General features: G+C 41.1%; 1 protein-coding gene across 1 annotated transcript; it reads left to right on the forward strand.

The window, feature by feature from the left end:
• Positions 1-541: 541 nt before the first annotated feature.
• galm (galactose mutarotase) lies at positions 542-8,334 on the forward strand. The gene is made up of 9 exons (XM_086181091.1): positions 542-801; positions 2,215-2,402; positions 2,827-2,981; positions 3,616-3,729; positions 4,075-4,167; positions 5,400-5,481; positions 7,196-7,346; positions 7,426-7,600; positions 8,054-8,334. The coding sequence occupies exons 1-9, from the start codon at positions 674-676 to the stop codon at positions 8,129-8,131; spliced, it is 1,164 nt and encodes a 387-aa protein (XP_086037217.1). The 5' UTR covers positions 542-673; the 3' UTR covers positions 8,132-8,334.
• Positions 8,335-13,315: the final 4,981 nt, after the last annotated feature.

Below are 13,315 nucleotides of genomic sequence, written 5' to 3' on the forward strand. Positions count from 1 at the left end.
TTTAACCAGTAGAGGGTAGTCACACTCCCAAGTTGTCACTCAGCGGTTGCATCTTACAACCTTACTCATGTGATTTATGCAACTTGTCATACCTTGCTAATCACACTGTCTGACATGCTGTTGATAAATGTAGCGACTGAAAACAATTGTCATTTAAATGTTATTTCCCAACGTATTCAGTTTTTTAAGGCATTGATAGGCATAATAGAGCTTGGAAGAGGAACCATGGAGTTTGAAACTTTCAAGTCAACTCTCAGATAAACTGAACCGATTAGCTGTATTTGACAGCCTGATAAGTGAAAAAAAAAAGGAAGTCGGAATTTTGTTCAGAATTGGTTGAAATCACTGCTATATGGTAGTTGCGTTTCTGTCATTCACCACACTCCAGTTGATGTTTTAGTATTGGAGAGGGATTAGCACATAAATGGTAGGGCCCTGTGAACACTTGGTATTAAAATCTGTCCTGATGAGATCCGATCACGTGCACAGCTCTGTTGATCATGTTCACGCTTGACTTTAGAATGCGTCTCCACATGTAACCCCTGTGACCAGATCACCACCCTGCTCTACATGCAAACAAAAACCTATATTGCTACCGTGTAGATTTCTGCAAATCGTGGACAAAATGCAGCAACGTAACATTACGGATGCAAATTCCCATTAAATACAAGAGATGAGGAACTCGTTCCTGCCGCCTGTAAGCCTTAACGGAGGGAATATTGTTGCTGACGTCATTATAACCGCGGGTAGGAAGTTATATTGGCGTCGTCCGAAGTCTCCTGTAAAGATCATTGCGTTGAGGTGAGAGACAAAACGTCGGCGAAAGTTTGGCAGTGTTTCGGTTTGTTAGTAGTTATCGTTACAGTGGTACTAATAAAAGTCAAGCGTTCACTAGGGCTACGTCTGTTTCTGAGCTTCCTTTGGCCAATTGTTCGAAACATGTTCCGAGAGTGAACTCCAGTGCAAGGTTCAGAGCAGGATTTCAGCATTTCAGCAACAGTATAATACAAAAGAATGACGTTACTCATAGTAAGAATTGGGGGCGGTATAACGCAGACGGAGAGTGACCGTCGGGCTAAGTCAGTTTTGTTTTTGGGGCAATGGGTAATTTAAATTACTCCTTAATCTATACAACACGCCTTAATAAAAAAAAAAAAGTTTTTCTTGGCTATTATGTCGAAGTATCCTTTAGCAAATACTGTATCCCTAATTGCTCCTGGTGGCCCTGTGACGGACTGGCGACCCGTCCAGTGTGTACTCTGTCTTTCGCCCAATGTCAGCTTGGGTAGGCTCCAGCTAAGATAAGTGGTACAGAAGATGGATGGATGGATACTGAAGAATTGTGGTTTCTTCTTCTTCACTCCGCCATGTTTGTGATCGATTATGTGGTGACATCACCAGCTCCGCCCCCTTTTTTCGCTTGGTCACAATCTAGACTGGGAAAACCTACACCAGGTTCGAATGTAACCATCTCAGTGATAGGGTTGAAAGGTTTTTTTTCTTAACAGCATAGCAACAGATCTCCTGGATATGAGGAACATATTTGGTGACGTTTCCGAGCACAAAATATTACTCGATGACCTAATCTGAGTTCCTTGTACTTTATACCACAGCGTAAGATAGGAGCAATGGAACATGTGACAGCTGTCTGAAGATTCACAACAGTATTAACTGGTTCATCGCCACTCTGTCATCTTCATGTTTCACCATATTTGTGTTCCTGAAATCCCCTCTTATTCCAGCCTTTGGCTAGGATCACGATGATATTGATTCTGTTTATCAGCATCCCACAAACATTTTGAACACATACTGAGGGTTTGATCGATAATGCATGCAATATAATCCAATTTTTGAATACTTTGTTGTGTTTAGTTTAGTCTGTTTTTGTTTTTGTTTTTGAACAACCCCTTTTCAAGGTTGGACCCAGTGTGACAGTTGATCTGAGGACTTCTGAACAACATTTTTTTTTAAAGCCAGCTCAATATATCAGGGCTTCCTTGAAGCTAGTGGTATTCTTTGTGGACACGCTTGGTTGATTGATTATTGGATCAGTAGAGTGTCTTCTTACTGAACAGATGTTCCTGTAAAGTGTACATTTACACACACTTTATGAGAAATACACAGTCTACCAGTCACTCAGGTCAACACTGATAAATGTCAACCGTACTGGCTGGTTGGTTGGTTGGAGGTAGATGGTCCTGTCTTGTCTTCTAGGATGACTCAGGTGAGCTGTCAGCAGTGGGGCAAGGTGAGTGACCTGGGCTTCGTGGACATGTGGAGCCTGCACTCCTCCAAGGTGCATGTAGAGATCCTCACGCTGGGTGCCATCATTAGGTCCGTGTGTAGCAAGGGGAAACACAGTGAGATGGAAGACATCGTCCTGGGCTATGATGACTTGACAGGTAACTGATTTTGGTGGGCAGCATGGCTCAGAGGTAGAGTGGCCGTCTAGCAACTGAAGGGTAGCTGTTTCGATCCTCACCCCTGGTGACCATGTCAAAGTGTCCTCAAATAAGATACTGAACCTCTAACTGCTCCTGATGAGTAGGTTGGCGCCTTGCATGGCAGCCTCCACCATCAGTGTGTGAGTGTGTACGTAAAAGGGTGAATGAGATGACATTGTAACGTTGCACTTTGAGTGCCACTAAGATAGAAAAGCACTATATAAACTGAGTCCATTTACTATTTTCAGCTTGTCTCTGTGTCTATGTCATCTCATCTGTTTTCCTTTGTAAAGTTGGTGTGATTGGTCCATGGTGTCTCCATAATCACTTGTGTTTGTTAAAGCGAGTGATGGACGTGCTTGAACTTGTGTTGCACTGGCAGGTTACAAGTCAGACAAGAGATACTTTGGCGCCGTCATAGGCCGTGTTGCCAACAGGATTGCCAAAGGTCACTTTGAGGTGAATGGAAGAGAATATCAACTGGACGTCAACAATGGACTAAACGCCCTGCATGGAGGACTGCAAGGCTTCAATAAGGTAAGACTGACTGACATTAATTAACTGAGGTTCATTTCACAGGTACACATTATGAAGATACATTGAACTATTACCTCAAGAATAGCTCACAAATGTTACTTTGTTGGTTTGAGTGACGGATACACTATAGGTAGACATCTGTAAGCTAAGAAGACATAATCCAAAGGGACACAACCATCAAATGGAACTGTGTTTACTTTGTCGAGATGATGGCTTCTTCCAGTTAAGAATCGAACCTAATTTAATTGTAACAAATAGATCAAAATAATGCTGAAACAATAAAATTATTATGAACAACCTAGAAAATACCTTTTTTTCAAATTGATTTTGGATCAAATCAGCTGCAGTGATTTAGATCATTTCTCATTCCTTCTGAGTGGAGTTTGAGAGCTTTTGTAACACACCACTACAAAACACGTGCTTCACACCTAAGTTGAACATTTTTCAACATTATTTGTGCCCTTTATGTTGTGTCATTTGCCTTGGCTGGCACAAATTCACGTCTTTAAACTGGCTTTGTATTTTGTAAATCACCAACACAAATTTAGCACTCTAGCTTGTACTTTGTAGCATCAACTGTTTATTAACTTTCTGTAACAGATGTTTGATATGATATGGATGTATGTGTGTTGAGGCTATCTGGCATGCTTCAGCAGTGGGAAATGGTGTTCAGTTGAGTCTTACCAGTCCAGATGGGGACCAAGGCTATCCTGGAGAGGTGCAGGTCTCTGTCACCTATGTCCTGCAGGTAAATATATCAAGTGTAGCATATCTCAGCTTGTTGTAAGTTTCTCTGCACTTTCAACTGGGAGGATCAGACAATTTACTTCGAGGTGTCCATTGATGACCTTGAAGAGAAAAGGTCCCAGTTTAGATGGGTACTGAGTCAACTGAGCAACTTAGAGGAACCTATTTTGCACCTTGAAAAAAATGATTCTACACCAAATGATAATAAATAATACGAATGCAAGTTGCCATCAAATGTTCACTTGTTGCACTTAATTTAGAAAACATTGTCAGTTAAAATATCTCAACAGTTTGATTTTGTATCGCATGAACTCACAAACCACAACTGAACGTTTGATGTGTTCAGGAGGAAACACTGACGGCTGAATACCAAGCCCATTCGTCCAAAACCACTCCCATCAACCTCACTAACCACTCCTACTTCAACCTGGCTGGACAGGTAAGTATACATGAACAGCTTAGCTATTAAATCATGGGAAGGTTGAGAGGCACACAGGAGCAGGCTCAGAGGGAAAGAATCCAAAATTGTTCACAGCCATTATCATGTTTCATGCCACAGAGTGTTGTGTTTTGTTTGGTGTTGTATGTGCAGGGCTCCATCTTAGCCATCGGTGTTGTCCAACTCTCCTCCAAAGCCTAGAAACAGTTTCAGTTGCGGATGGTGTGAGAAGCAGGAGGAAGAAGACACAACAATTATGTGCCTATGATGAGTCATCTTGAAACACTTTGGAACTGACTAAATTAGTGCATTACATGCTTGTAGCTACACCACGAAGCAATAGAGAGGATGGACATGAACAGACCACAATCACAATGCTTAATCACCTGAAGCTTAGTCAGAAAGTATATGGCCCTATTCATGCACTAAATTTTGTTACTTGTGACCACTTGTAAAACATCCCTGAGATATATAGATATATTAGATGTGTCCTTTATATTATCGTTATTGCAAGCGACAAACAAAATCATGCGCAAATGAAACAGTGGATCCATGTCATGCTTCTCTTCACCTCATGTCTTGCCTCTTATTGGTTCTCATGACTCCCACAGGTGAAACTCGTCACAAATGAAGGTAGCTAGTCAGCCCACTAAATGTCTGGCTTTTGTCTGCAGTGCAGTAGCGAGCCTCTTGGCTAGCGTCTATGAACATGTCTAAAGTGCAAAGCATCTGATCTGCGTCTGATCTGGGGCTTTTGCCACAAATTTGAAAACCTGTTGGCAAGTAGAAAATAAGTGCTGTACTGTGAACATTCACCGAAACATCTCCAGAATCATATACATTTTCAAAAATGGAATTGAAGGGGGGCGGCACGGTGTTGCAGTGGTTAACACTCTTGTCTCACAGCAAGAAGGTTCTAGGTTAGAGTTCCGGCTCAGGCAGGGGTTCTTTCTGTGTGGAGTTTACATGTTCTCCTTGTGCCTGTGTGGGTTTGCCCTGCGATGGACTGGCGACCTGTCCAGGGTGTATCCTGCCTCTCGCCCGAAAGCCACTGGGATAGGCTCTGTCCCCCCCGCGAGCCTTAACAGGATAATTGGAAGAAAATGGATGGATGGATGGAAGGAATTGAAGGGGATTCATCATTGTGTATGCTGAGCTGCACTGCAGTAGGTGTTTGTCAAGTTCTCCTATTCTGTGTGTGTGTCTGTATGTGCGTGTGTGTCTGTGTGTAGGCTACAGCAGATATCTATGACCATGAAGTGTCCATCAACGCTCGGTCCTATCTGCCAGTGGATGACATGTCGATCCCTACAGGTAACAGAAGAGCTAGCTGCTACATGCACTGTGAACACATCACTGCCCCTGTGTATCCTATAGATATGATGCTCAACATCAACGTGGTACAGATAAGTTCTTAAAATGAATACCTACAGTGTTTCTTCTCTCATTAAAATATGGAAGGCTGTTCTTTTAACTAAAGAAAAGAGACCTGTTGTCAAGGTTCTACAGCAACGTTGGTCCATAGAAACACTTCACACATAGCTGAATCTCGTCACAGGCTTGTTCAGATATTTACCCTAATGTCGCAGGAACAACCCAGAGATAGATCAGACAGAATTATCTTGAGACTTCAGGAACTATTCACCCAATAATCCACTGCAAACAATATTTCTGAGCCAGTGTCTCAAAATCACACATCTTCACACCACCAGCTCATTGAAACAAGATTATGTCAAACCTCATGAAGTTTGAGATGTCTTACCTGAGAATATTACCACCAATTATTGGTCAGGTAGTACAAAATAAATGATCTGTTCTTACAGCAAAGCTTTTACTATGTTCATACTGAGTTGCTATGGTGACTTTTCCAGTTGGTGCACTTAGTCCCCTCATCACTGTTGGCTGCTATATTTAGTGTGTGTGTGGTTGTGATCATGTAGTTGTTAATACAGAGGAGTGGAAGCATGGACAATGTATGTGTGCGTGTGTGTGTGTTTCTCATTTCTCTGGCAGAGGAAGTTTCTCATTCTCCTGGAGCTAGCTTGGTCTTGCATCAAGGCATGGAAAAGTATTGTGTCACACAATGTGTGTTAGTATTGACTTCCACTTTGAGGACTTGAGACTTTAACATAATATGTTCTAATCTCTTAATATCCATCCCCTTACAAGTAAAGCACTGTATTTAATTTTGAATAGCTGGTCCTGTTCATTTCTCTGGGTCTGTCTCAAGGATGCTGTACTTGTATATGAATGATTTAAACAATGTTATAATACCACTATGAAATTCATAGAATTAAGGAAAAACTCTTGCTGCTCACAGTCTATTCCAGAGAGGGAATGGGGAGGTTAGACAGCCATCTTAATCTGCACAAGTCCACATCACTTGTATTGTAATTAAACATGGCTTTTCTTTAGAATCGTTTAGAGCACATGACGTGCATTAGTACTGGACAGTATAATGTTTAACCATTGTTTTTGTGAGGTCCACATGCGAAGTAGTCACATCATTGGAAATGCAATGTCATAGGCAACTCAACAAGTCACTACAATGTCTTGGTTGCTTGACACAACACTATATGGACATGCATCTCATTTCAGGGGTGATAGACGGTGATGTGCAAGCTCTGCCACTCAAGTGTGAACCACCAAGTACAGTCCTTGATTAATTATCAAAGAAGACACCACCCCAGCTGAAGAAGTTGCAGCGCACCAGAAGTTCAGAGCATGAGCTAAAAAAAACTGTACCATTATACACTGGTAACAAAGAAGGTTTCAAAATGATCTGGTTGTTTGATAACAGTATTTATGGCTTAATGCCAAGAGGGGCAAGCCCTGTAACTGCTCTGCCTGCTGAATTACTGACTGACAGTGACAAATTTTAAATGTGCTGTTACCATTTTGCGACTGAACTTGTTTGTCAGTCGTCAGTGAGGAAACTGTACAACTGCTTACTTGTGACACTGACACTAACTGACAGCTGTTATCGGTGTCTTGTTTTCACCTTACCATCAACTGTACCTCTCTGCAGGAGAGATCAGAGCAGTAGACGGCTCACCGTTCGACCTCAGGCAGCCTGTTGTGATTGGCCCTCGACTTAAGGCAGTTTCAGGTGTTGGATTTGACCATAACTTTTGTCTGTCATCACCTGGAGACCCATGGACAGTGAGACATGCTGCCAGGTCAGATAAAAAACAGAGAAGCACAACAACAAACACCTTTTTCTGTTCTGGAGTAACATCCCATCTTTTGTCATCTTAGGGTGTGTCACCCAGCCAGTGGCCGTGTTCTCGAGGTTACAACTAGCCAACCGGGAATCCAATTCTATACTGCTAACTTCCTGGACGGCTCTTTGACTGGAAAGGGTGGAGTTAAATATGGGAAGCACAGTTCCCTCTGTCTTGAGACTCAAAATTGGCCAGATGCTGTGAACCAGGTATGATGCTCACAAAAAGCATGATGGTTTGTTGTTTAGCCCACCTATTATTTGGTTTTATCACACTGATTAGATTCTAGCTTTACTTGTTATTAACCGCCAACTTGTGAAGCTGCATAGGTGTCGTCCTGTGTTTCCTCTCCCTATTCTTGTTGTAAAGTTTTGCTACTTTCATGTCTACACCATAAGCTCTTGAGTGCTACCAATGATTCAGTGTTTGAGGTGATATTTTGAACTGTATATATGAATTGTATACCAGATTTTCTTAAAAAAATAACAACATATCCCCCTGAGCTAAATTTTCAAAAGTAGTTACCTTTCAAGACATTCTGGCTCCAAAGATAAACCTTAGTCTTATATAATCTGTCCTAATAATGTGTTTTACAGCTGTTAAGTCATCACAGTAGCACATAAATGGGAAATTCACTGCTGTACATATGTGTGTTTCTCCAGGTAACATTTCCTGATTGTCTTCTGCATCCTGGCAAGGAATACAGACATGTGACCCACTATAGATTCACCACTGTTTGATCTCACCCACTGACATTATAAACAGACGCTCTGTAGTATTTATTGTCTTTCTACAAACAGTAGTTCAGGCAAAAAGAGTGTTGTGTTATTGTTGTCTCCAGTCTTCTTCCTAGGACTGTCATGGACCATCAAGAAATGGTGTGCTTTGATTGATGTGTTCTTTTGGTTCTGATCATATTCCTGATTAATTAAACACAGAATAACAAAGAGCCCTGTCTTCAACTTTGATTTTTTTTATCTTTAAACTGTTTGTGTCACATCCTTCCTCATCCTTTGACTAAAGATCCTCATTGTGATCCACATATGGAGTATGACAGACGAGCTGTTTGAGGCTTCACATGTTACCTCTGTTGTAAACGCACTGAACACAAGCAAATTTTGAGCTATCAAAGCATCTCTATCCCCCACCTGCACATAGGAACAGGGAGATTTACATCAAGCCCAATTCAGACTGAAATTAAAACCTCAGAAAAATTGAAAGATGTCTTGGGTCAGACACAATTGACGATATCTGCTTTGGAGCCATCAAGGCAGTGATTTTCAAACTGTGGTGTGGTATGTGAGCGCCCTCAAGTGGTGCATGAAGAAATCCCAGAAAAAAATGTTCCTGACAATTAAACAACTCAGAGACATTTACAACAAAGAATACTATCAAAACAGGAGATACTTTTGAATGAAAATACTCAAACTGAACTGTACTAAGCTTTGTCTTATATTTTTTGTGTCGGACTGCTGAGAGATCACGTTCGTTCAGGACGCTTGCGCAACAACTGTTCCTGATACTATTATGCGACAAACAATGCAAAATAGTAAGGAGCAATAACTCAAGTTATCTTATTTTATTTAAATTGGTTGAAATGTTTGAGGACCACTTCAATGAGGGGTTGTCCCAACATAGTTTGCTAGCAATAGTAGGAAGAAACCAGCAGGTACCAATAAAAAACTATGAATTCAGTCTCAACGTAATGTAGATGTTTGTTTTGTTGTAATCACCAACCTGCCTCATCTCTTTTAAATATGTGTATGTGAGTCTCTAAATGCTGCCAGCTGTTGGTCAGTTCTTTGTAAAATATTACTTATGAAGTTTATTCTTTGTTTTACTGCTTAGCGTAACTGCTACTGCTAGTTGTCTTTAACCTGCAGATGCTGCTACTGTTAGCATCAATTGTCTGACTAAGACTACCTGATTGGTGTCAATGTTTCAAAATTCATAACTTAATTTCTTCAATCCTCCAATTGCACAGTAACTGCAGGGGATATGGCAGCACACATACCAACTACTGTATTCCCTGATGCACAAATATAATTTCATATTTGGGTATTATCTCCCCCAGGCTGTCAGAGTTCATCTTAGTACGCCCCATTTATGATTAAAAAAAACAAAAACAAACTGACAACCTCTTCAATTGGATGACCCTTCCATCATGGGCAAAATTGAAACAGTAAATTGGTAGTACACAAAAGAAAAAAAAAGGATCATGATCCCAATCCAGCCCACCTTCTCCGAGTTAAGATTAGATTTAATCATCACCAAACTCTACCGGAGAAACCAAATATCAAACTAATGACTTGTAACACTTGAAATGGTGTGATGCTTCTTTAAGACTGTCCTATGTTTCCTGCCATTGGGGATACTATACTGGAGTCTGGGTGTGGAATGACAAGATAGATGTGATGCATTTCTGAGCTCCTGTTCCACTTTTGACTCAATGTGACCCTAGGCTAGGGTAAATGTGGCCTCTATATTATCGGTCTTTGTCTCTGCCCACTCTCCTGCCCTCTTTCCCACCAACTGGTCAAAGCAGATCACCATTCCCATTGAACCTGGATCTGCTTAATGTTCCTGCCTGTTAAAAGGATTTTGTTGCTGCTGTTGCAGGATGTGCTTTATCATGGAGAATTGTTGGGTGTAAATTCATTAAAGGAGTGTGATACTAGACCTGCTCTACTTATAAAGTGTCATGAGGTAACTTTTGTTGTGATTTGGCACCAGACAAATAAAACTGACTTGACTCCAGTCTGTTTTGTTCATGTATGATCATATGCCATTTGCAATACAACGAGGCTATGGCTTATGTTAAATAACAAGCAACGTGGGAACCCAAGTATCAGTATCACTATGAGTGCTTATCATGCTACTACTATATTTACTCAAACCTCATAATGCAACCGGACCAGTTACAAATTCTACAAAACCACCACAAGGAGAACTTGCAACACCAAATTTTTACCATTACATTTAGCAAAACAACTCCAATACATTTTCAAATGGATACACCCCACCAATCAAATAATACAGTCGGATATAGAACAAACAGCTTTTAATAACATTGCCATCTAAGATTTACAATTTTTCAGTCCATTAAATTATATTCAATCATTTCAGTAAAAGACTGGCGACTTGTCCAGTTTATACCGTGCCTCTTGCCCAAAGTTAGCTGGGACAGGCAGTAGAAAATGGATGGATCTCAGTATAAGGCTGGCTGATGAAACTTCCACAAAGTCACAAACTCATTTGGCACCATCTAAATTCTATTCCATCTGGAACATCCCTGACATTCCCAACATCAAGTAACCCTTAAAGAATGAAGAATTTATTTAGGTAAATCTCCTTTAGGAATGGTGTGTGACTGACCGGTAAGCAGGCAGGTCACAGGTTAAGCTGACCATGTAATGAGGAGGAGGCGGAGACAGAACTGAGGTTAGCCACTGGGTGGCATGTTTATTGAGGGTAATTGTTTGGGCGTGTGCTACAAAAAGAACAAACAAAGAATGCATTTACATCAATAATTATGTTAGATAAATAATAAAGAGCAATTCAATTCAGTTAATCTTTAAGTTTGTCAACAGGAAATCCTAAATCTTCACAAATAAATCATCAAAATATAAATCAATTCATTCATATATTTAAATCCAGAATTCAATAATTAACTCAATTAAATCATCATAACTCATTTGGCCATGTGATTAAAAATAACCCATCCAATTAATCATTACATTAAACCATTTGGACAGGAAATGAACTCATTCTGTATTGTTAAGTAACAGATCAAAGGATAAATCACTTAAATGCATGATATATAAGTGAAGGAAATTCATGATATATTTAATGCTTTGATTATTTAGTAGAACTGAAATAATTTTGTTCAAACAATTGCGAAGGCTGTAGGCCTTGCAGCACATGTCCAGGTAACAGGCCTAAAAAAACATTTCATGGCTGCATGGCAAACGACATGGAGGTCAGAGCAAAGAAAACTCACATTAGTCTGGGGACGCACACAGGTGAAGAGTGGAGAATGGAAAAAGGTGACTGGAGGTTTCTTGGTTGGAGTTTGCTGAACAGGTGCATGGAATGTTTGGTGTTGCTGGTGATCTGACCAGAGTGAGAGGATCAGCTCATCTAAATAACCTCCCGAAGCTGTTGGTGGTAGGAGGGCAGCCACCTTGCTACTGATGATGTCACTTCCCATGAGTCTTTTCACAAACCCCTTAACCCAGGGTGGGCAACCATGTGCCATGGAGAGCTGTGTGTATGCAGGTTTTCCTTCCAACCAAACTCTTTAAGAGGTGATTCTACTGATTAACACTCTTCTGTGGCTGAAGGTGTGTTAATCAGTGGAATCACCTGTTAAAGTGTTTGGTTGGAAGGAAAACCTGCATACACACGGCTCTCCATGGCACATGATTGCCCATCCCTGCCTTAACCTCTGCAAGGGGGCAGAAAAAGAGATCACACTCTTACACATCCTTTAGGGCAACTCAGTGGTTTAATTCCTGCACCAGGGGCCTCATGTATCAATACTTGTGTGGATCTCAGACTAAAAATCTGCGGTTGCAAGAATAGAGAGCGTTGCGTACGCACAAAAAAAATCACATGTCTCAATCTGTGCGAGCGCCAGAATCCACGCACGTTTCCTTGATACATATCAATCAGCGTGGAATTGAGCACAGATGTGACCCTAACCCTAACCCTTTGTCCACATTTACAACAACATTTGTAAACTTTGAAAAGTCTTACACTGATGAATCTAATTATTAAATGTTACATCTAAATCTTCTGTGCGAAACCAAATATTTAGCTAACGTGCAAACTCATACTGCCGGAAACCGGAAGTACCAAAATAAAAGCTTGAGAAGGTTGGATTGTTAATTCTAGGATTGGAAAAAAAACAAAACAGTTTAAACCAACTTGAAGCGGATGCTGCCACTGACATTAAATCTTTGAACAGAGGAGGGGGCTTCAGACACCACTTACCACCCACCTACAATGCTGTCCTTAGATTCCTCCCCAGGAGGTGCAGCCAGCTTTCACGCTTTTTTTTTCTAAAGTGATGGAGCCCTGGGAGCTGATCAGCAGCCAGGACCATACGCAGTCTGAACCGGAGTCGGCTGGGTAATCAATGGAACACCTTATGGTGGAAACATTGCTCAAGTAAAGACGGTCTGCTCTGTTGTCACGACTAATCGTGTCTCTGTGGAACATCTGGAAGAGACGCTTGTCAGTCAATATAATCATGATTTCAGTGAAAAAAACACCAGTGGAGCAATTGGAAATGTCAAAAGAGGACATTAAATCCATGAAAATTGTGCAAACTACAACAGCACTGAAAAGTGGAAATTATTGTATTGACTTACCCTTCAGAGAAGAAGATCCTGCCTTACCAAATAATCGCTGTGAGGCAGAACAGTGGCTTCAAGGCCTGAAGAGAAAATTTGAGAGAGATGTCAAGTACAAGGAGGAGTACACTTTATTTCTCAGTGACATGTTGGGTCAGGGTTATGCTGAAATGGTAACCACCACTCAGTTGGAACAAGAGGATGGTAAAGTGTGGTACATCCCCCATCATGGAGTACATCACCCTACCAACGAAAAACTAAGATTTGTTTTTGACTGTGGGGCCATATATAAAGGAGCTTCACTGAACCAGCAGCTTTTGCAGGGGCCAGATCTAACCAACTCTCTCTTTGGAGTCCTCATTCGGTCCAGGAAGGAACCTGTTGCAGTCATGGAGGACATTCATGCTATGTTTAATCAGGTGCAGGTACCTGATAAGCATGTGGATTTCCTCTGATTTCTTTGGTGGCTCCAAGGCAACATTGAAAATTAAAGGTGCTTTGATTCAAGATGGAATCAGCTGGAGCGTTAATACACCAGCAGCCCCACATCTAGGTGGTATTTGGGAG

This window comes from Aulostomus chinensis, chromosome 16 (genome assembly GCF_037954235.1).
Source record: "Aulostomus chinensis isolate RoL2024-O1b breed Wild chromosome 16, RoL_Achi_v1.0, whole genome shotgun sequence".
Taxonomy (NCBI): Eukaryota; Metazoa; Chordata; class Actinopteri; order Syngnathiformes; family Aulostomidae; genus Aulostomus; species Aulostomus chinensis.